The sequence below is a fragment of the Argopecten irradians genome, chromosome 3, assembly GCF_041381155.1.
Source record: "Argopecten irradians isolate NY chromosome 3, Ai_NY, whole genome shotgun sequence".
In the NCBI taxonomy this organism is placed as follows: domain Eukaryota; kingdom Metazoa; phylum Mollusca; class Bivalvia; order Pectinida; family Pectinidae; genus Argopecten; species Argopecten irradians.
In genome coordinates, this window is record NC_091136.1 from 12,397,483 (window position 1) to 12,422,895 (window position 25,413).

General features: G+C 34.1%; 1 protein-coding gene across 1 annotated transcript in view; it reads right to left on the reverse strand.

Annotated features, from left to right (window-relative positions):
• The window catches only part of LOC138317562 (fibrocystin-L-like), a 74,624-nt gene that overhangs the window by 48,846 nt on the left and 365 nt on the right, over window positions 1-25,413 (reverse strand). The window contains exons 2-27 of the mRNA XM_069259325.1: window positions 18,977-19,066; window positions 18,241-18,373; window positions 17,334-17,424; window positions 16,358-16,415; window positions 15,807-15,900; window positions 14,971-15,018; window positions 14,596-14,681; window positions 13,791-13,830; window positions 13,426-13,496; window positions 12,169-12,279; window positions 11,590-11,682; window positions 10,890-11,158; window positions 10,470-10,552; window positions 9,557-9,713; window positions 9,024-9,141; window positions 8,601-8,747; window positions 7,612-7,775; window positions 7,057-7,272; window positions 6,228-6,340; window positions 5,571-5,719; window positions 4,161-4,336; window positions 3,731-3,866; window positions 2,780-2,928; window positions 1,955-2,071; window positions 1,698-1,803; window positions 942-1,199 (exon numbers count right to left, since the gene is read on the reverse strand). Coding sequence (XP_069115426.1) covers window positions 942-1,199; window positions 1,698-1,803; window positions 1,955-2,071; window positions 2,780-2,928; window positions 3,731-3,866; window positions 4,161-4,336; window positions 5,571-5,719; window positions 6,228-6,340; window positions 7,057-7,272; window positions 7,612-7,775; window positions 8,601-8,747; window positions 9,024-9,141; window positions 9,557-9,713; window positions 10,470-10,552; window positions 10,890-11,158; window positions 11,590-11,682; window positions 12,169-12,279; window positions 13,426-13,496; window positions 13,791-13,830; window positions 14,596-14,681; window positions 14,971-15,018; window positions 15,807-15,900; window positions 16,358-16,415; window positions 17,334-17,424; window positions 18,241-18,373; window positions 18,977-19,066 — 3,273 coding nt within the window. The remainder of the gene's footprint in view (window positions 1-941; window positions 1,200-1,697; window positions 1,804-1,954; window positions 2,072-2,779; window positions 2,929-3,730; window positions 3,867-4,160; window positions 4,337-5,570; window positions 5,720-6,227; window positions 6,341-7,056; window positions 7,273-7,611; window positions 7,776-8,600; window positions 8,748-9,023; window positions 9,142-9,556; window positions 9,714-10,469; window positions 10,553-10,889; window positions 11,159-11,589; window positions 11,683-12,168; window positions 12,280-13,425; window positions 13,497-13,790; window positions 13,831-14,595; window positions 14,682-14,970; window positions 15,019-15,806; window positions 15,901-16,357; window positions 16,416-17,333; window positions 17,425-18,240; window positions 18,374-18,976; window positions 19,067-25,413) is intronic.

Below are 25,413 nucleotides of genomic sequence, written 5' to 3' on the forward strand. Positions count from 1 at the left end.
TATTAATTTATTATTATCATTAATTGATTTATTTCTTAATGAATTAAGTAATTATATCAAGGGTTGTATGGATGCATTACTGGCAAACCTATCTATACTATGTCAATAACTCTTACCAGACTGACTGAATAGAGGCAAACATAAAACAGCGGATTATTTGTCTATACACCAGCTATGTAATTACTATTACCGGCTACTTTCGGCTTACCCTTAACATTATTTATCATTGTTTTAGACTTAAAAGAAAAACAGTTCCATACATGAACAAAATATTACGCGTGGGGGCAATTTTCGCGATCAAGCAACCTTCGTGTAATTAGAAACAAAATATTACGCATGGGGTCAATTTTCGCGATCAAGCAACCTTCGTGTAATTAGAAACAAAATATTACGCGTGGGGGCAATTTTCACATAAATTCTCCTTCGCGTAAATAACCCCGTTTACAGTATGTAGGTCAGGGGTCACCTGCCCGACCACGTGGGTTTTTCTCCGGGCACTCCGGTTTCCTCCCATTCTAAGACCCCTCGCGCGGTTTCATCCGGGCCATCGGAATATGATTTGTATAAGTTGTATTTGTTTCGCAAACAATGTAAAATAAATAAAGTCTATATCTACAGTATGTTAACGTAGTAAAATATACACGTAGAATTGACGTAGCAAGTGTGTAGGTTAATAATTTTCCGTGTCGTCATTCGGAAGCACATGTCAATACATATACACAAAAGTCGAATATAATGGTTGGACCACAAAAGATATTCGTTAATACCGCAATATTCGGTTCAATCGTATTAGAATCATCGGGACCTACTCATCCAGAGTATTCGATTAGGACCTAACAAAATATTTTACCTATCCAGTGTATTCGATTCAAGCTTGTTCGACCCAAGTAATCTCTAACTGTTACAGTAGTTCAAATTATATTCGCTAATGAAGAACTAACCTCCAAGACTTCCTTCGACTGGAGATATTGATGTTATACTAGCAGTAGAAGTGAACATATCACTCGATTGTTTGGTAGCAAATCCGACGCCATCAACATTCACTGTGACAACAGAAGGTTCTGAAGGCCCAGTCCCTACAGTACATAAGATCTGGGTGGCTGTGAATGAAATCACCGTACAGAGAACTTCTCCTGTCTGGACAATAGGAGTGGAGGTGAAACCGGAGCCAACAACAGTTAACGTAGTACCAGGAGGTCCTGAAACAAACACATACTATTTAGGTTTTTATCATTTTTTTATTATCTCTCTATTATATTACGCTTTAATGCGTCCTCAGTCAATATTTTTTATCATAACAGGATAATATTACACCATATTGACCTCAACAAAGGTCCATAATTGATAAAATATATTTTTCCTTCGTGATATTTAAATTTCGTTTTATCAACAAAATGCAACATTATTTAAATTCATGATTAATTGGTTTAATTCAAGGTGAAAGATAATGCTACGTATACCGTAAATTATCGTAAACTATTCTGTATTTCAAAGTACATAAATTTTATTGATCCATGATTATGAGAACAAATAAATATAAGGTCTCACAATTGAAATTTCATATAAACATATAATATTAATTTAATAAATGAATGAATAATTCGTTGTCTAAGTTGGTGACGTAATGAGTAATAAAAATGCATTCCAACTGATCTTGTCAAAGACTGATTTAATTAATAAAACGATATATCATATACCAGTTAATGGCTGGATGCCAGTCACGACAGGTGTAACAGCGTCAGAGAATGTGTAAGAACAATCTGAAGCACATGCTGTTGGAATATTGTTGATCTTGGCTGTAACCTAAACAAAAATAACAACATTAGTGTTATATTGTAAAAGGATCTTATGTCTACTATGTTATATCAGTGAATGGAAAGAAGGACCAAAGTATGCATCATTACTTATGTCAACCCGATCGAATGAAATGGACAAATGTTCAGTAACAGGATACCTGTGTTATGCTATTGACAGTGCTTGTCAAATCTCCTCCTACTTCTTGATTTGTGGAACCGTTGACTACTGTCTGTACGCTCATTGTGACACCCTGTCCCTGAAGATTGCTTGTAGCCTGGAAATAAATTTTTATCTTTATTTCTTTTCTTTTTCTTTTATTTTCTAATTTTTGATTGACAATACAATAAATATCAAAACAATTATAATATAGATCATAGATGCAATGTATTAGCAATTGGATTGGATAACAGGCAAAGCCTAAACAAATCCGTTCAAAAAACGTTCCCGGAAATACATTAAGATGTTAAGTATTTCGTTTTATGCACATAGCGTGTATGAATGGAAATATTTAATCATCACCTTTACAAAGATTAAAAGGAATCATTCCTATTACTTAGAGAGGAATAATGTACATTTGTGTATTTTCAAGAATAACCCTGTTCCAAGCTTTTGTTTATATATATTCCATTTTACAGTATAGTAGTGTTACCTACCCTTGTGAGTTGGTATTGATAAATGCAAAAGTACGTCGTTTCAACTGACATTGATGAGTCGTTGCTTACAACATAATCACGTCCCACTTCATATATACATTATATACTTATAAGGGCTATATAGTTTTTGTACTCATTAATATATCGACAAGAATTCTCAATCTTTCTGTATGTGTTCTACTTACTGATACCTTGGGCAGATCTCTCAATCTTTCGGTAAATTTTTGTCTCATTGATATCTCGGGCAGATCTCCCAATACCTCAGTAAATTTTATAATTACTGATATCTCGGGCAGATCACCCAATGTCTCGGTAAATGTTGTACTTACTGACATTTCGGGCAGATTTCCCAATCTCTCGGTAAACGTTATGTCCCATCGCACCTGGGAACAGTTACCAGTATGGACAACACTGACATATTCACCGACATCTTGAAAGCTTTGCTGGATTTGCTCTGCAGTTGCATTTGCCTTCACACCTATCAAACAAGAACATATAATACTGTATCTGTAATTACTATTGGTAAGTCAAATTAGGTCAAGGAATTAAAGATGCTCCACCGCCGACAGAGCATGAATGATATTCATTATTTGAACAATAATTGCTGTTCATTCGTGTGTATACATGTTCCATTTTGCCTTTGGTGCATGCGCAATCAGTACTTTATCCATATGGATATAGTGCGTCGGAATTTTTTCGGGATGCAATTAATTATTTTTCATATTTTTAACTTGACGCAGAATTAGAAGCTCAAACTTTTCAAAGGTGGTAATGGTGTAAAGCAAGTAATTTTTGTAACTCAAGAAAAATACTAAATTGTCTGCTCCTGTTTTTGATAGTGAAAAAATACTATCTGTCGGCGGTGGAGCATTTTTAATACTGATATGCTTATTCTAAGATTGACGTATGTTAGCAGTTTTGGTCCATGTTTTCATGCTGAAGATTAAAAGCTGAAAATGGCCCTGTATAGCCTCTTTTATTTTGATAAGTGAATCATGTTGGTTAATGTAAAATTAATTATTCAAAGTTCAAATTATTTTCCCCTAAATATTTCATATTAAGTAATTTTCTTGACTGTTCTGTCTGTCATCTTGTCTTATCTGCAATATGGGGTGTCTAAAATATCTGTTTATACATATATATATATATATATATATAAGAAAGTTAAATAGGTTTCCGCTCCGCAATTTAATATACCAAGAACATTTGCCATATTTTGGTACAATAAAACGCGTTTGGTGCAGTTAACGCGTTCGTCATACATTTGGTTTTGTACTCACTAAATGTCTTCCCCATGAATGTCAGTGTGACAGAACCGGTCACGGGTGGGTTGGCGCTAAGTGTGGTGCTACATTGGACTTGACGATTCGCATTTGTGCCAACTTGAAAAACATCGCTTGTGCCTTGTATTTTTGCCTACAAGCAAAATAGCAATATCAAAAATCTAAATTAAAGACGCATTGTGTAATCAGAAAGCCCGTATTGTTTTAAGACCGTTACAGGAAATACAAAAATGATATTTTTAACAATTAGATTATTAAATGTAAAATCAACTTTATTTAGTGTTTTGAGGTATATTTTCTATTTTTTAATTTATCTAAATAATCTGTAGTCTGGGTTAACCGGCTAGGTGAAAGTTGAGAGGCTTAATTAGCCGCTAAGTCCCCCGTCACCCAACACGACTCAACAAAACGATAAACTTAAACTTACTGAATCATAAGGCTGAATTTGAGGAATATTGAATCCACATTCCTGGGGCCAAATTGTTATCAGGAAAGCTTCACTGCCGTCTGTGTCCGATTCCTGTCGCACTGTCACACTACCGATTAGTTGGGCATTCCCAGCTCCGAGTTTTGGTTGACTGCGTATTTGGCTCATCACGTCATCTGAATCCCGAATAGAGTATGTAAGACCCATATATATATCGATTTAAGCAATAAACATTTACCAAATTGTAATATATAGCCAATATGAGTACAATTTGGGTGACAGATAAATTGAATGTCGCCCGTTAGGGCGACATGGTTATTTATCTATCACCCAAATTGTGACTGTAAATTGCAGATATACTCTCATATACTACAATTTGGTATACTAGTGATATATAGGCGAATGCAACATGGAATGTATATATTGCTATTTAGAGCACATCTTTATAAAACCTTTATATTATTACATCAGAATGTTAAAGGCCGACTACCATTCCGGACAAAATTTTAAAGGTTTCTTAAAAACATTAATAACATAAGAAAATACATATCGCTGGCCTAAGATGAGGTAACAGCACCAAACCTATGCAAGATTTCCTGCGTAAGTGTGGAGATTGATTTAGCTGCTTTGCCGTCTGGCGCAGTAATATTCAACTAACGTGCGACAATTAGGACGACGGCGGGGAGCATAAGACGACCCGCGTTATGAAAATTAACATTTCATTTGTTTTAATTGTTCTTTCAGTAGATGGTTGAACGATAAGGTGATAAATTTTGCGACTCTACAAAATATTATCGATCTCGTGCTACTTTCCCATTTTAAAAAGTAAAATTCGTTAAATATAGGTAGTGGGCCTTTAAGTAGATATATACATAAACCCAGGAAACATGTTTCTATAAAAGTTCAGGGTTTGCCGAGAGTTGACAAGCATTTATTTTCATAAACTATGAGATTTATTTCTATCTGCATATACATCTCTACATAAAAATAATGACATTCATATGATAATGTTAGTGCTGTACAAAATTATTACAGACAAAGTTTCATTTTTCTCGTTGGTTTCAGGATTGACAGATTCAATGCCATTCTGTATTTACCGCTTCCCGATAAACATCCAATCCATGACACACTTCATAATGTTGTGACTCGTATTATTGTTTGTGATGTATAAATCCACAAGACAAATATAACTTAGCATAGTTCTATTCATCTTTAATATAATACTTATGTTTTAGCAATACAAATTATATGCATATATCGTCATTCCAGTTAACACACCACGACAACTTAAACGTCGTTCGACGAAAAATAGCCGACATTTAAGATTGACATTAACACAGAAGATAACAAAGAGCTTTCGTTGTGTGTGACTCACGCCATATTTCTCTTACAATATTAATGATAGCATACCAGGTCCGTTATCATAGAATCCTGTTTCTTGTGTTACCATGACGGCATCTATCCACGTGTCCCCTGAATCACCATCAAACTTCACGCTCATCACCCGTGTTGCGTCCTCAGGTACTAATGTGCTCAATAGTACACAAGTATATCCCCAACTACAAACGCACCAAACGAAAAATGTAAAAAAAAATCTTCTAAAATTTAAATCAAAAGTTATGCAAGAATGCAACTAAGGTACCCGATATATTGTTTTAGCACGTACCCTTATCATTTCTAGTTATCTTGAAGTCATCATCAATATCTAAATACGCATATAGATTACATCACTTTGACTTTTTGTAGAGGAGTTACTTCCCTTTACTTTGTTTGTGAAAAAGTTACATGTATTCAAATTTCATTCTAAAAGCAACGAATAGAACATATTTATGATGAAACAACTTTAGATATTTGGTTTTGTAACTTCTGACATTAATGTTTTGTTTAAAATACGATTCTTTCAAGTAATATGCAGTGACACAGGAACGAATTTCCAACCTAGTTATATATTGAGTATAACAGTTATACATACATATATATCGTTTGTTGGAAATTCGTGCCAAGTCCCTGTACTGAAAGAGCCTTGACTATAGAAAATCCACTAAATCTTAGCATTGAAATCTTTACCTCTCAGTCGTTTCTAGATTAGTTACTGGCCTAACAGTGCCATTGGATCCGTCACTTCTCTTGTACAATATTTCGTAATTGCTGGACATGTTCCCTTTGTATGCAAAGCACAACTTAAAAGAAGAAACACAAAAGTAGAGGACAAACAAATATATTTTTATACATTTAAAAGCCATTCCTGAATAAACAAAGTGCATTTATTAACTTTTTAGATAGATAAAGATTTCTTCCATACATGACAGAGTTATCCCGCGTTGGCTAGGAAACGGATACATGTAACTCTATCATCTTTTACCGAGTAGGGAAAAGACATTTCACACGCGCTAGAAAATGACGTGACGTCATCATCACAAGCGATGACTACTGTCGACGACACATTTCGACGTTCCTGTGATGTTATTGCTTTGGAAATGTTTCTATGTGACTGCATAACGTTTCATTAAAGTATGGGAGAAAAAGAATATTAAATCGGCTTGTCAGGTGGACAGAGGTAGCTGGTTTTGGTTTATTAGTTTAACGTCCAATTAACAGCCAGGGTCATGTGAGGACGTGGTGGAGGAAAGCCGGAGTACCCGGAGAAAAGGGGATATTAATCAAATCGCGGTCATTCAAATGCTTGAAGAGCTTGGGACACTGTCATAACTTAAGCGTCTGCATGAAACAAAAGATGATCTATCTCCCTTATCATGAGACTACATTCTTAAAAACCCAAAACACCATATTAACTCATTCACCCCTGAGGATTCATTTAGACTATTCTATCCCTATTCCTGGAACAATCCATTGTAAATTTTCAGGGTTGAATGGATTAACTAAACATTATCCCTACCTTACGGTCATGTCCATAACCTGCGGTCTGCGTGACGATACAATCAGGATTTTTAAGGGATCTTCGACCACAAAAGGCTTTTACGGTAGCGTCAATACTATCACCACAAGACCGGAGTTTTGCATCTTCAAAATCATCTTGAGTTTCGGCCGCATCTTGATTGTTGATGTCTTTCGGACATATGGCACCAATAGCTGTTGAAAGAGCTGACTCCAACTGAAATGACAAGATTTTGTTAGGATCGATAGCGAAACATAACAAATATAATTCAACAATGGGTATTCATTGTTTTTCTAATTGACAGAACTAGTTAATGACAAAACATCAGTTTGTTTTATATTTCACCAAATCAAACGCACACAATACCCGTTATAAACGATACAAAAAAATAAAATCGAAGCAGGCATAAGAACCCTCCAAAATCGGAAATTGTGCGGGATTTAATAATTTTGTATAATCTTGATCTATCATTCAACAAAAATGCATCTTGATCAACTTAAACAACTAATAAAGGTCCATGAATTAGTCAGATAGGTATTGTTGCAGCGATCTTACCTTTGCTGCTGTGAGCGGGAGGGTAATTGGTGGTACAAGATAGTCATCTTTTAGTTGTAGAGTGAGCACATTACCTCCCGCTTGTCCGGTTGAAACACTCCTGACGGTTACACTCATTTGACTATTTCCAGTATCGGGTACAATATCCTCCACGGGTATGTTTCCTAGTATGGTATAGAATGATAATATACCACCTGTTCATTTGTTGTCGGTTTGACATCAGTATCATTAAAATAGCATGATTTACACATCAATTCATAGTAATGATATTAAAAAAAAAACTTATTGAAATTAACTGATGTTGTAAACCAATTTTTTTACGTACGATTTAATTTTGCGAATTTTCCAATCCATATAAATTCGGGAATGTTGCTCTCTACGAATTAATATCTACCTATTTTAATTGAATTTCCGTTCAAATTCGGCGAATGTTCATCTTCAATTGGTTAAAATGGAAATCGAGAATAAGAAATACGTTAAACTTGGTTTATAGTAAGGCTATTAAACACGCCATTTGCGTTGTACTCGAGTTATCAATCTTTCATGTATAATCAAAGTAATGGTTTTTGATATTTCATATCTGTAACTAATCAAAGTATTTTGCAAAATGCTTTCTTGACCTATTAATTAAGTATTTTAAGTGAAAGATTGAGATAATCTGTCTATGCGTGGCTGTTGCGAAAACAGAGAGTTGGGAGTTCGTTTTCAAACCCTCAAGATTATGGATTTTTCTGTTTCTCTCACATACACAAGAATAGGATAGGATAGTTTTCTCTAAATAAACATTTTCACTGCGAAAAGAACAAGGGTTGGGCAACTGGAAATCAAACATTCGATGATGTCATTGACTTTGAAACCACATAAAGTTGCATTGATCCATGTCGTCAGGTAATTGTGTCCGTGTTTCCTGTTCAAAGATTAGCTCACGCATTCCGTGGAGACATATCACGTTAACTTTCAATGTCATTTTCATTCTTTTGATATCTTACCTATATCATTGTTGAACGAAATGTCAAACACTGGACTGGTTTCAGTATGTGACGCTGCATTCGAAACGGAAATCGTGCCTTCGAACATCGGCATTTTATTCAATATAACCTCTACATCTGAAGCTACCCCAGCTGCGCTAATCCATTCTGAAAATTGATTTTAAAAATTAAGTACATTTCTGTCGTGTTTCTTTTCAATCATTTATACCGATATATACGGACAGTAATTACTTACACAATCCATTCTTATTGTATTTGTTAAAATCAGCAGGTTATTTAAAAAAAAACACATGTCTAGTTATCGCTACCATCGGAAACAGCATGAAAATCTCAAGACTAAAGTGCATAAAGCGCATTGATCAGAATTGCAGGTTCCGTTCGCGATACAGAATCTTGAAGCTTAGAATTTAAAGTATGACTTACGGCTGTAGTATCCGAATATCCTTAGTCGGAATCTATCTCCTGATGCAGCATTCTGGATGCTCAAAGACACTTCCGTGGCTGTTGAGGATGTTTGACCAAACCCACTTAATTTCAGTTTCTAAATAGAAAAAAAATGTTTTCGATATGTAGTTAAATAAGTGCACTCAAAGTGTATATTGTTCCGAGGCGGTATCGCATTACTAGCACAATATTTAATTCACGTTTATCGTTTTTCATAAACTTATAAGTTAACAATAATCTATTGGAACTGATTATAATACATTGCAGTTCTATATTTTCAGAGTGCAATTATTTTTTCCTGGAAAATAAGATGTTAAATAGTCAATAAATCACATTGAAACATATCACAATGGAATATTGGAACCTGTTTATTACGTCAAACTAACATGCTCTCTAAAGTATTTTTTATATACTAAATCACAGTTTGGACAAGTTTTAGCGCTTTACTTGAATTAGTGCGATTAGATAGGCACAGAGTACATATTCGAACAAGTTTTCATGTTTTTTCTTACCTGGATGTTTGCCGTCTCGTTTGAGGTGATAATTACGGCCTGGGTCTCTTGGTCAACATCCCCGGTGGAGTCTCCACGCAGGTTGGCAGTTGAACGCTTAATCATTAAGCCACAATTTGACCCGTTATATACATTGCAAACCATTACCACATAGATTCTAAAATAGAAACAAAAAACTGACTTTCAGTATATTTAGACAATCTACTGGTGTGATGCGATACTTCTACAGCATACAGGAGGGAGGAGCCATGTTTAATTAAAATCTAACTACTGATAAAAAATGTCAACAGTGGCTTGGTTTTGGTAGAATACCAGGCTACTGCTTAAACTGTCAGGGATATATCAATACGAATGAAAGATGTTGTATGGATAGATAACTCACGACATGACGTAGATTAACAGCCAAAATCTTTCACGAGGGAGTATTGCTGTACACCAAACAAATATGCCATGTTTGATTATTCCCATATTTTAACAAAAACATTGTTATGCATCAAAATCTATATAGTCGACAGTGGTCGCCACAGTCATGTATTGATCTTTCAAAAAATCTTTCACTCGGGTTGAGATATATCTGTCCACCTGACAGGCCCATTTAAGATTCAATTAATCTAGCGCCGCGTGTGAGCTGTCTCTTCCATATCCAGTAAAAACAGGTACCGTTTCCCTAACATCCGTTGGGTAATCTTTCCAATTATGACAGGACATACATGCTACCAGGAGAAAATCTTAATTAAGAGAACACTAAGTTATAAATAGAAGGACGCAAGCAGACAGTGATATGTATTTGAAATCTAGACTATGGATATAATGTGCTTGATACGGAAAGTCGGGATGAGTTGTGAAAGCCTTGTTATCTCGACTAACCTAAGTCTGGCACCGAAAGATACTACGTTTTATTCGTGATACTTACATCTGGCCTCTGACGAAGTTGTATGGGTCTGATTGCCTTTGATATCGGTTACATGTTCCATAGCATTTGACCACGGAGGTAGTCTTTGTTAAAAAAAACCAGAAAATAGAATTCATATGAAACGTCAAGAAATCATTTACCTTATGGTCAAATAAGTCAATGCTAAAACTATTAGTACGTGTCAACATGTTTATATAGCTCGAATGTTATTGTAAAACCACGCATATCATCAAGGTTGAATATAGTCTAATTACCACCCATTTTACTTTTCAAACTGAAAGTTTAGTCATAAATTGTTTAACCACGCGTATAATATCGGGATGCCTTTGGGTCGTATTGGTCAATTGATTTCAAAAGCACTATTCTAACTATATAAACGTTTGGCTGAACACCGTCTAACAAATATAACATTATACTTACTGGGTCAATTTCTGTTCCACTTTGGTCTATGTATACCTCGGCTGCGCCAGCCACCGTTATTGCAAAACGGTGAGCACCATCTTGCTGTACATGGTAAAACGTAGACAGCTTCACAACGTGCTCGTTGGTTGTTGCAGTATTGCCTTTGTAAATCATATATTCTTGGGTTGCTCTTTCATAGTCACTGGCGCTGCTATCCAGGCTGTGTACCTCTCCTAAGTCTGATTTCGTAGTCTGGGTCCATTTCTCAGTAGTTACGCCACGCCCACCTAATAATGATGCTATCTACTTAGAAATGTGTTAGATAAGTTGCGGTTAACTGTCGTCTGTTTTCATATTTAAGAGCGTACTAGGTTTCGAAGATGCGTTGAAGCCGGATTACCCGGAATAATGTCAGGGTGTTTTAGAATAAACAAAATCCTAGATCCAGTCCGCATTGCAGGCATTGCAGGTATATTTGATTCAGTGTATTGTTCATGACTAGTATCTAGAAAATTAACCGTATATATTACGGGACATGCGCAGTGGTACCATTGTGTGTAAAAACACAGACGTAAAAACTAGTTTCAGTTTCTCTCAGTGGTTGTCATAATAAGCATGAAAATGAAAATTACCTATTTACACCTTTTGTGTTCAAATTTGCATTCATTCAGAGAAAACAAAACAACTTTCATTTTTCAGAATATTTTCTTATTCTCACCTTGGTATTTGGCCTTTGGTGCCGAAGGTTTCGGTGGAGTTACACATGTAATGTGAGTACTGTTATGGTAGATTGGCGACAGACAACTGGTTTCTGAAAAAAAAAATAAAAAAAAATAAAATAATGATTTAGGAAAGAAACACATCTATCCATAAAATCAAGACGCCAAACAGGGTTGCTTGCATGGTAAAAATCTAGCAGAAACTACTGTAAATGTACTTAAGATTTCTGTGCAATCAGATTTTAACACAAATGTGATATTGAACAGGTTAGCGTACTCATTTTAATTGATTTTACTTATGCGGATAGCGCTATTTGTTCAATGTTTTGAAGCAAAAGACACAATGATATTATTACCTCGGAATAACACCTGCGCGCGCAATTACTGCTGTGCTAACAGCATACTTCAAATTAAAGAATCATATTTCAGCTCAAAATATTTGGCTTTCTAACTTGTGAAAACTTGTGCCTAGTCCTCGTTGTTGAATTTTGACAATAAAAATTCTGGTGCAAATAGTGTTAGAATACGCACGTTTATACTATACAATAAAAATAATTCTAATTTAAAAAGAATCGTACCTCCAACTTCAATGCTGACAGGCGACTTCGTTTGATCGAAGTTCCTCCCTTTGATTGTGATGTTTGCTCCCCCATTGATACTACCGGTAGGTGCTGTGATGCTTTCAATAACTATAACATACATGAATGCATTAAGAAATACACACCGTTATCTTATGCTACAATTTTAATTTATATACACACATTTCATTTCAGACTAAAAGGTAACACTGCAGAAAAAATGTCATAGAAGATGACATATACGAAAATATAACTTCAAGAATTAATAATTGACTATTGTTTAAGATGATGTTTGGTCTGAAAATGTTTGGATAGTTACTTGTGAAAACAGTGTTTCCTTTACAATTACTCGGACAGCAATTAACAATTACTCGGACAGTTATTTTGTTTGAATATTTTGTTACACTTGTTAGGTAACATATTTTTTTTACACTTTTTCCCAGTGAAATATAAGGTTTTACGGTGAAAATAAACGCGATATACTTCTTTCCAGTGAAAATATCAATTTTGATATTTCCACTCGTTTTCGACCAATCGAAATGAAGCATTATCAGTGAAAATATCATGGTGATTGGTACGTCATTATAATGTAATTTGTGCACAAAAATGACGTCATATTTTTGTGTAGAAATATGAAGTTATGCTAACAAATACGACGTAATATATAATCGCAAGGGCAAATAACTCTGTATAATTGAGTGGCGAAATAACCTTTGGCGGAACTAGTAGTGACAGACTTCTGTAAATAAAAGTGAGAAAACAAATATCATTAATACAATGTTCCTTGTTATTTGATGAATACCTGTAATATTTCATCTCGAGAGATGGAAGCTGATATTTGTCACTCTTGCTTCGCACTCGTGAAAAATATCCATCTCACTCGATGAAATGTAATTGTTTTTCACCACGACTACGGAAGTTCGGTGATTTGCATTTGGAAATAATGACGAAAGAATTAATATAACGTTACAGGGTATCTATCACGTACATTGTATTTTGATCCGAGAAGCAGTTCGGTTTTGTCTCCTAGAAGCATTTATGATATTATCCGATTAAACATACGTTAAGGTTCATCAAATAACAAAAAAATGGTATGTCATTTCCCTAGCCTCTAAACTTTTAAATCACCCATAAACATGTCAATGTATACTGAAATCTGGCTAAGTGAAACTACAAACAACTACGGGTTCTCATGGATGTGACAAGACTAACACATGGCAAAAGGTGTAAAGTCATTTAGTGTGAAGGGGGACATACCAGCGTAGGTCTGGATCATATATATGACGTTCCCTGCACTTATGTGTCTGGTGTCCAAGTCGGTAGCAGTCCTGATAATAAAATTGAAAAACACATTTTTCATTAACAAGATGAAAGTCGGTTATACATGTCATTACTCGTTGCAGTTAAATGTCATTTTGAACATGAAAGAAATACATTTAAAATTCAAGCCTTATGTAGTTTGTTGATACATTGTATTCGTATGAAATAAACTTTTAACACTGGCGCGAAAACCTGACATTAATGACAGCCAGATGACATAGAAAACGTCTGACGTATTTTAGCATGTATACATGACACAAGTTGTTACTATTGTGCTGCACAGTGAATTACGTCAATCTTACCTTCCGAATTCGGTTATAAGAAGACTGATGTTCAGGTTGCCTAGAAATATAACATATGTATATGATTTCAATGTGAACAAAAACATTTGCATTGAATATAAAGAAACACGTGGTCAATGTCGTAATATATAAGTTGTATTTTGGGGAGGGTTAAGAGAGAGAGAGCCAGACATTTTTTGCTCTTTTGTTCCCTGGCCACAATTACAGCTGATAAGTATTTTTATGTTATAACATTTATTAAAAACAACATATTAAAGACGCATGTTTTGCCTCAGAAGTAGATAAGTCGATTCGGTGCACGTGCTAAAATTCTAAAATACAGCTGTTTTCCTGTAGTGATAGTGACGAATACAAAATAAAACTATATGTGGTAGGTGTATTCCGACAACACCATTGCAGTATAAATTTTTGATGATGTGATCTAATCAGGTTGCTACATACACGTACATCTCACTGACGCCGCGTCCTTGTCACAGTTGGGTTTTTTTTCTCTGTAGATTTTTAAGAGCCAAACTCTGTATTTACGCGCTCTAATGCATCTTTTCTGTTTGGCCTTAAATAAGATATCTTTAATTTCTGTCTGCCTTTTAGGTCGACAATTCGAAAAAAATCTATGGAACAATTCGCTGGCTACTTATGCCAGGTCGCGTTTTATGCTATCTAGTTGTAACATTTTAGATATGAGGGTGATGTAATGACAACTTTAGATAATCCTAATGTTTTAGCATGCCAAATGGTAAAGTAAGGGAATATGAAGGATTGAATAAAACATCGATACTAGTGTACTACTCGTATTAGTACTTACCCACGGTGGAGCCATCCATCTTGCATCGTATACGGCCATAATCGGTTATGCGTCCATCCGTAGATGGAAATAGTTCCAATCCGTAACTGTATATTCAAAATAAAGGGATTTCAATAACTCAAAGCTGGTGGAGTTTCAGCATCATCGAAAACCAATAATGATATTCCACGTATATTTGAAGTATATTTACCTTTCTTTTCTGTAACGACATGATGGTGTATTTACATTTAATTATTTGTTATTGGATAAAACTTTATATATATACATGCATCAGTCATAACTGTCAAAATTTAAAGTATTGTTATTTGATTTATTTCATTGTCTAAATATGTGAACGGTACATATATTCGACCGAGTGCTTGATACTTAACGTACAATGTATCACCATCCTTGAGTAGACAACTATCTCCACCAACACGTAACCTGATAAAGAAAACCAAAATAATTTAGAATTAACTTTACCAATGTATGTGAAAATCGATTGGTTTAATTCTGAAAAAGAACAAAAACAACGGATGGTAATGGATACTGATATGTATATATGTATGGTATCGTTGCAGCTTGTAAACTAATGATTATAAACTAAAGGGATTTCTCCTTTTATTCCGTATTAGCATATTACAGAGTTATCTGCCCTTGCGGGTAGGTATTGATTTTGACGTCATGTGTTTTCGAGCGTAAAGTCATACTTTTCGGAGAAAATGGCGTGAATTGCGCTCACAAAATAATGACGTAACAATCGATATCTACCCGCAAGGGAGCTAACTCTGTAATATGCAAAGACGGAATTCACGTTATAGTATACAAATGTTCCATATGTTATTAATGGAAGAGTTCTGCATGTAACAGTTCACACCTTACTCTTATGATAACATACGCATAAATATATAATCCCCATTGTTTGTTTGTTTTGTTTTATTCTACATAGACGCTTTGTTATCAGTTTTGTCTTTTTTACATCTTCGTGTTTTTAAGCTTTTTCACAAATTGAAATACTTCAGTTGTGGAGCTTTGATGCCTTAGCCAATAGTTCAGTTTGGCCAATCACTGTGCAACTTTTAAATTTTTCCGCAAAAAAGGTTCTTCTTGTTTGACGTCCTAGTACTCGACGTTCAATTATTTAAGTCTATGCAAGAATAATCTCTAATTTCTAACCAATAAAAATGAGTATAACATATGAAATTGAATTATAGAATTATAGAATACATTACCTGCGGATTTGGGCTGACCTTCCATTAGAAGATTGAGCAATGTTCGCACCAAATTTGTCCGAGAAGAATTTCCCTTCAATTTCCACTATGCCTCCTTCAATTAAAACATAAACATTAAAAGATAAACAGGGGAACATATAAACAAATGAAGTGTTTTTAAATTATATTTTGCTACGCAGGTTTGCATCTTTTTATGCATAAGTGTGCTTTGTGGTAACAGTATAGCATTGACGAGGAATGTGGGGACATTCTCTTAGTAAACATTACAAAAATATATTGTACCAGTTTAATCAAATATTGAGAAAATTTGTCAAATGTTTACAAATTAATTTTCTCTGTCTTAATTGCTTCACATTATTAAACTATCCACCCATGCAAAAGCTCGATGAAATGTCTCAGCCTTTCAGTTAGGAGAGTTCAATTCTGTTTCCAGGGGTGAATGCATTGTCAGTTGCTTTTGTAATGTCCAAATATAAGACTAATATTCCCTTTTTATGCACTGCTAATACTATGGAAATCGTAATGTTTAATCGAATGTTTGATTGTTTCACCTGGCTCCATTGTTCTTTGAAAGACAGATGTTATACTAGGTGTCCGCCAGCTCCATACCTGAAACAATTAAAAAATATTTCTATTAGAGAGCAAAAATTTGGTGATATAATTATCTGGGTTTTATTAACTAATTAAACTCTTGATATCAGACTTAGATATATTTAGGACAAAAGGAGCATAGAATAGGTGTAAAACGTCGTCACATGATATCTGATACCATTTATGTGGGATTATAGTTTCTCACGGTGATGGAATGACATCATAAGATGATATCCCGCGATAGCGTCATTTCAGCGGGAAGATTACAAAGAGTTACGTTCCATCACCACTGGATATAATAGTCCCGCACAAACGTCATTGGGTATCACATGATACATTAATGAGTCCCATTGATAATTTTAATATGCATGGGTACATTGACGTCGTAAGGTGGATTTCCTATATGAACACATCTTGAATAATTTTCACATTGAACATCCATTGAAGATCTCGCGAATTTCAGGCAATTAGGTTCCGTGTTTTAAATAAATCAATTTTGATGCAAGTGAAGGGTATATTTACGCCTCAAAGTTTTCTTACTATAATATACTTTAAGATAATAACTTTTGAGACTCTACAAAATTTTCAATCTTGTTTTACTTTACCGATTTAAAACTCAAAAGCCGTTTCGGAAACGTAATGGGCCTTTTATTTGTTATGCAAACATTAAGATATTTTATCCACCAACAACATACACTAGTTTTCGATATTTAATCAAATCTATATAATTATTACATGTATACTGAAATCGACAATCATAAAGATTTTAAAACTGTCATACTTCACACAAGTTGTCATTTACTGATAAAATTACATCCAAAAGGATATAGATTTTCCTTTTTACGTGAACTACGCCATCACTTCCTGCTGATTGCTACAAGTGTACTTGTAAACGCAGCTTTGTATGTAATATTTCTGCATTGTTAAAGGACTTACCTCCAGAGAGCAAGATATGGTGATAGCAGAAGCGGAAATTGGCACACTATCAACAGTCACCTCCAGATTGTAGACGCCTTCAGGCATAGGGCTGTATACAAACAGATATTCGTTTTTCATATTATATTACATTCATGATACACTATTTGTTTTTTGTTTGTATTCATACTAAATCTGACTTTCTGATTGGCCGATTATTTTGTTCATAGTTCTGTGAAGAAACAATCCTAGAATGGTGCGAAAATGCGACTAAACATGACATTACAATAGAGAAATCGACGTTTCGTATCAAATTGGAAAAATAATTGCTTTGAAAATCAATAAAATTGTACGTTTAAACGTATTTTTGTGTGTGATTTTCTACATATAATAAATCTAATGATAATAAAATTAGATTGTCCCTTATAAACGGAATTAACTATATAACATAATGGAAACTAAAACCCGAGGGCTTATGATCGGATCGGATGGCGATGGTACAGGACTTTTTTGTCAATACGTTCTTGAAAAAGGAGATAAAGGAGTGGCGACGAGCGACATTGGGCGGTTACCTGGTATACGGTACCGTGCATTTGCATATTACAGAGTTATCTTCACATGCGGGTAGGTATTGATTGTGACGTCATGTGAGCGTAACGTCATAATTTTCGGAGAAATCGACGTGAGTTGCGCTCACAACATAATGACGTCACAATGGACACCTTCTCGCAAGGAAATTAACTCTGTAATATGCAAAGACGGAATACCAGGAAGGAATTGATGATGATGATGGTGGTGGTGTTGATGGTGGTAGTGGAGATGGTGTTGGTGGTGGTGGTGGTGAATAGTTGATAAAGATGATGACGATGATTATGATGATTATGTTGATGATGATGATGATGATTGTGATGGTGTAAATGATAATTACGCGGTGTAGCATGTGATTTGGTTAATGGTACTGTCTTCCTTTAGGACGTCACATGGGTAGTTCCTATTGGAGTAAAAAGTCACTTGGTTTCCAAGATTCGGATCATCTAGGGTAAACTGTCTTGCTGCAAATCCTGTAAATAAATAAAGAGATCATTTAAAACACTACTGTCTTCTCTTATCAAGATGAATTTTGAATATGTTACTTGATATGAAATCCCACTATATGATTTATAAAAGTATAACTTTTCATTCATCATCAAATGCAAAAATAAGGACTTCTAAGGTTTTTTGCATTAAAGTCTATATCAAATTAACAATCATTTACAGTAAAACCACTTTCTTTCGTGGCTACAAAATTTCCCGATTTCCGTTTTAATGTATTTTTGCGAAGATTTAAAACTGAATGGAACTACAGTTTAATTTAATCGTGCGATAAAGAAGTGAGTGGAAGATATCTCCAGTGGTGATGGAACGTAACTCATTGAAATCTTCCCGCTAAAAATGACGTTAGTGCGGGATATCATCTTTTGACGTCATTCTATCACCAATAGAAGCAATAGTCCCGCACAAACGTAATCGGGTATCACGTGGTACGTGAATGAATCCCATTCGCGAAGATCATTTTTCATGAATTTACCTTGATCCCGAAATTTGCGAAAATGAATCGCACGCGAAAGAAAATTGGTTTATATTATATGATTTACACATTTTGCAAGTCAAATGCAGAAACTTACCACTACCATATATAGTGATACGCTGCCCACCATTTGTACCGAAGCGGCAATTGCTTATACTTGTTACCTGCTTGGCGGCACCGCTTCCAACTGAAGAATTAAACAAGAACGAAAATCGTTAACATATTTCAAAATTATTTTACAATAAACAAACTTTCTGTAAGGAAAGAGCACAGTTTTCATGCAATGTCATACAAAATATCTACAAATAGTTTCGTTATTAGTTTATTTCGAAATTAGAATGAACCCATACACGATCATATCTAGTGGTTTACGAGGCAATAAGCATTAAACATTGTTGACGCTTGTTTCATTGCAAATACTAAAATAGCTAGTATTCATAAATCTTCTCCACGAAAACAAATAGTGATGACCCGAACGTCTGAAGATGTTTTCCTGTTTGCTGTTTTGTTTTCAGCAAAACATAGAATTTTTTTCTGTTTCTTATATAAGGTTGATGTTAATACCAAAGTAATAAAAACTGATTTATGAAAAATTGAATTGACTATATATTGGGTTGATATTGTTATAAAATAATTCTGAAAACAATACATATTTTTAATAATTTATAACTCAAATTAAATACTTTTTTAATACATGCACTTGACTATTTACGCAAAGCTAGTAGTAATTTGCATAACCCAACAACAATAAAGTGGAAACACGAGTGTAAACAAAATTTATGAAGTTATTAACTTGATAAGAGTTACCTCCCTTTGAATGACAGCTATGACTACATTGTAATCTGAGAATAGATTGTAGATAAAAAAGATAAATTCAACTTACATTATTTTATATGAATTGTATATGTGTACTTATTGGTGACGCGGGTAATTTGAGCTATCTGATACACGTATACCTTATAAAAGCTTATGCTCTGAACAAAGTCTTTACGTATCAAGTATCGTCCTATATAAAATGTAAACAGATTTTTTTTTAATCATGCAACAATTTCGATTTGAGAAATAAAGATACAAATGTAACTTTATTTTTTCTATGTCATTTTCTGTAATATCTGAAATGCAACCAAATTAACAAATATTGATTTAATTGAAGTTAATGGACGTAGGCTAGAAGCCTCTATGTCCAATATTTACAGGAATATCAAATAAAATCGACTTAAATAGGACTTATTTTTTCCATCTTGATTGATGGCTTAGAGAAAATATTTGTGTTTTATATAAACTACGAAATATGCACACCTACAACAACGTCTATGTGCAGTTGCTTGTTTTCGCTTTTTTTTTTATTTCTCTACATCACCTTTTCAATCACAGTTATGTAGCGGAATTCAGACGAATTAGACAAAAATCAACGATCTATGATCAATACAACTGCCCGACGTGTGCTTCGGACTTGGAATCCAGAGTTAGGTTAGTGATAATGTGTTTGAAAATCCGCGTGCCCCTCGTTGAGCCCGTCTAGTCATTATAAATGAGAACGTCCAAAAATTTAAGTAAGTCCCTTTTTATATGACCGAATATTTAAAGTCATTTACTAGTAGCTTTTCAATGTTTGTCTGATGTATATTATTCATAAAAGTAAACATAATAATTCTAAACAAAATTAAAATTATCGAGATGATAATACTTCTTAATGCTAAGAGGTAAAAGGAAAATTACTGAATGGTACATAATTTGGTTAAGATTCTGTTGCTGTTGTTTTTTATTTTTTTATTTTTTATAGTTGTTTATTATTGTTGTTTGTGTTTTGTGATGATACCTGTTACAATTTCATCATAAATCTGTTTCAAATGAACAAATTGCCCTTGCAAACGTTTTAAAGGTATGGTACTGCAATTCGAGTGTCTGGTTTTACACTCTATAAACCATTTGACACTGAGAACCTGGTGTATCGATTGTGGAACGATAATTATTGACAACCTACCTTAGTTTAGGTTATCCAGTAACTGAGGCGGAACAGCCTGATGTCTATGAGATCAATATTACAAACTGAGGCCTATCAAATTACAGCAGCGTCAGAAAATGCTTGACTTAAGACCTATAGTTGTGACTTCAAGAAGATACTCAATATTGACAGGTTTTTAACGTTAATTAAGTGTTACTGTAGAAAAGAATAAGAAATGAAACAAAACATCGCTGTGTATATATATGTGTAATATATATATATATCACGTATTGGAAAAATATACAGCGTTGTGGAATTGCACTTGAGTACTAGCCTTGTGTAGACAATGTTTTATAAATAAATTAAACTATAACTGCCCAGTCAGGCGAATCGCACGTAGTTTTACAGTCGCAAGCCAAAAATATCAGTTAAACCGCTCATCCGATCATTCTATTCCTAATGTGTACTGACGACAAGTGGTCTTTGTTTTAATGTCCCACAGGGACCTTATAGAAATCACTACTTCGTTACTTTGATAATACACTAACTATTTTTTCATTAACGTTATCTGCTAATTATGAAATAGTATAGTTCGAAGTCCTTGTGTTTAACTTGCGTCATTGAATAATGACATTATTCGCTATGATCTGATAATACGTGTTAGCATTTATGTATCATATAGCTAGCCAAAGGTAACCCCAGAACTCAAATGAGTGCCAAGTAGGCTGTTAGCAGCTAAAAGCAGAAAACTAAATAGGTCGATACAGGGATAGAATAAATATATCTAAAACGCATATTGAAATATTAGCATACGTTTTATTGATATTTATCATCAAAGTTGAAATGTTTTGCTATGTTTCGTGTCCTTTCTCGAATTCCGATATATTTCGGTTTAGATACAATGTACATCATCTAGTTTAGGTCATCTACCTCCATTGCATGCAGGATGTCGATATCACCCATTGTTATTAGTTCGTATATGTATGTATGTCCCGATAAAAAATCCATATCAAAACAAATATTCAATTAAATGACCTAAACTTAGTCGGAATAAAGCTGTGTGTTGGTTCTGTTATTATCTTTATAATTGTTGTTGACCATGTTGCTTTTGTTGTTGTTGTTGCAATATTGTGTCATTGTTTCTTATTTTATAACTACCAATCTCGAATACGACAGACAAAGGAAATGTCGAATATTGTTTCCATCTCACTATAGTGACTTCTTTCCTACCCGACCATCCAGATGTCAAATAACGTAACTGTCACAGTTGAAAAACGTTGCCCCAAATTAATGTTTATATACAACCGTCAATTTGACAGATTCAGATTGGTACGGGTTTCATGTGTTGGAGTGCACCTGGACATTTAAACATTCATTGCAGTGCCATATATCTTATACCCCTGTCAGCGTGATATCGTCTCTACGATGTTCTTAATTGTTTTTGATGCGAGTGGATCCAAGGCTCAATAGCCCATCATGATGCCGAAACGTTTCATGTTAATTCAGAGAGGCCTTCCATTTTTATTATCCTACTTAATTCTCTGTTGTTTATCTCACACTTTTGAAGGGCAGTATTCATATCATGGAAATTGTGTTCTAACTTTGACGATATCCCTGTACAATTAAGTTATATGTGCCGTATTTTTCATACTCATGAATCTAGATGAACTTTTGATATGTGATTTACCACCAAACGTTACGAGCATTTTTAGTATTACAATACTTTCAATTCATAGGTTTGAATTTTACGAGTACAAATAAGAGCGCTGAAAATGATTTTTGATGGTACTGCAAAAAATCATTTTAAAAAACATCTGCAGCGTAGTAAAATGAGTACATATGGTAAGACCATGAAGCCATATTGTTGTCTTCAATTTCTTTTCACATTTTTACAGCATTTTTGTAATTGTTAAGTAATATCTGTAGGTATCTTTCCATCTAAACTTACACAAGGCATAAAAAACAATAATTTTACAGTGCATAAAATCTGTGTGTTCTAGCTAACTTTTATAAGATATCATATATGTTTGTCTGACCATTTAAATGATGTTCACAGCTTTATTCATTAAACCTTATGTTTTTAAATAGATTACTAAAGAAAAAATAGCATGTCAACATTTTTGCCAAGTTACGGCACTTATAACTTTAAGGAGAAACAATATAACTGACCAATCTTAGATATCGTTGACACCTGAATTTGACAGTAATGTATATATCATGTTCAGGTTGTATACCAGTAGCAGGCGGTATCATTTCTCATTTATTTTAAAGGTTTGCACACAATAAATGTTGATTACGTTGGTTTTGACTTGCATATATTTTGATATTTGTAGAAAAGGTTTATTTGTGTTTTAAAACAAAATGCCTCCTCTCTATGAACATCTTACTACATATATCTGGATCGAATCTCGTTGGTATTGGATGCGTATGTGTGATAAATGAGTGTGTGTGCTTTAGCCCTATAATAAATGAACCAGAACTCAGATACCATCATATTACAAAACGTTCTCTGATGCATGTTGCTTTCAATACGTTATGTAATCAAAACATATTAGATTCCTTTAGATCCTTAGACTATATATATGGAAAATGTGTATACTACTCCTGTGCATATGCTTTATTTATAATCGTCACAAAATTATCATGTTCACATTTTGTTCTGTGTGCTAAAATCAGCTAGATATAATGTATATCGATATTGGTTTTGTGTAGATGTTATTTTTCTGTTAATCTTCTCAAGATTTAATTTGTTGTACCTTCTGTTTGCAAAATGAAAGACATTGTGGTGTGAATTTGTAAGCGTTTAGCCATTTGCTTTTTTAAAAAATTGTCGACCGAGTTAATTAATTCATTATTTATACTAATTTTAACATATCAGACTTTTTAATGTAAATTACGTGTGTATTGAGTTTAGATATGTGATTCTAATACTTGCTTTTGTAAAAAGAAATGTTACTGTATTTAGGAAAAAGACAAAAATGCAGTGAAAACTCGTATGCATTTTTATTTTAAGTTATATTTGGTTTCGAAAAGTAAAGATTCGTGCTCACTTGACATGTTCGTTTTAAGCATTCATTAGCGCGATGTTGAATGCGCTATTAAATGTGCACATACATGGTTAAAAGTACAACGTTATTAGCATTAGCAAAATAAAGGCTGAACGATCGATAGTAGAAAGGAGTGATACAATACTGGGTAAACGAAAACAACTAGCACATATCATTTAAGAAATGGTTGAATCATTTACCAGGGTAGTCAGATTCGCGAAATATTTAAAACCGCTATAATTTAATTTTCTCGATTAAGTTCAAAACGAGAAAACTTCAACCCTCGACAACAACAAGCTATACCAGGTAACTTAGTGCAGGAAAATAACATAAAAGTTTAAATCACCACAAACCCAATTTTTCAACGCTGCAGCAATATCACTTATCACAAGGCAAGATCGCTACAATAGAATTACACACTTTAAAATCACTTGAATTTAGGATGATGAGATATACATGCTGAAATAAAATAACTTCCAAATAAAGCATCGTTAATATAAGATCCACACTAATATGTCATGTTCTTAACGTGACAAAAATTCCGACTTATATGTTGAAATTAGACTAATGTTGAAATACCATTACGTAAAAGTAAAACATTCTACATACACATCTCTCGGTAACGTTTTAAGTGAAGATTTTTACTAGATGTTTAACATTAACTTATACCAGTATTATCTAAATGCCGTCCTGATCGTAAACCGTTACAGAAGCAGTTAAAATTCTGGACTATGTAAACAGTTAAACCTGCCTTAGTGCCCAACTCAGTATAAAGACAACCTTCTTAATACGATTACTTTCCTATGGTCACAAAACGGCAATTTATGATACAAGGTAACCTGTTTAGCGACCACACGCAGATCACATTGACCGTTGTCTTTGGGCGTTCGGTATAGACAGGTTTTACTGTACATCACCATGGACATCAATTTCAAGTAACTTAAAAGACAGCAAATCATAAAGATTCAATGATATAAACGAGCAAATATTATTATGGCTATTACTTGTCATGTACGCTGAAATGAAAATATTTTTAGTGCCATATAAGCGGTCAAGGACGAGTATCACTACTGCTGAAATCAAAATACAAATAAAATATACTTCTGATAAAAAATAGGGATTCTGTTATTTCAGATTATTGCAAATAGAGATATGTGCATAGTATGTTGCAATTCAACACCAGAGAAAATGTTCCGTGCGTAATTAGCTTAGTCGAGTGCTGCATAGATTATTCACTTTTCATTCGCAGCGAGCAAAATCATTGAGTAAATAGTTGCGCGGTTTTTAAAGGCTTCCTCTTTTCTCGTCTGAAAGATTTGTCAAACAAATGGTCAGAAGCAGAAACCAGCTACACTTCGCTTATATAAAGATAGCATTTATTCCTTAAAGTTTATCATAAAATCTTACAGTAGTTTAATTAGTGCATTTACAGTTTCTTTATTTAGAGATTATTGGGATGACGATGAAAAGGTTTACACACTGTCATCTTTTTGTCATATCAGCTGATTTTACCCTAATCTTCTAATCTAATACTAAAGTTTT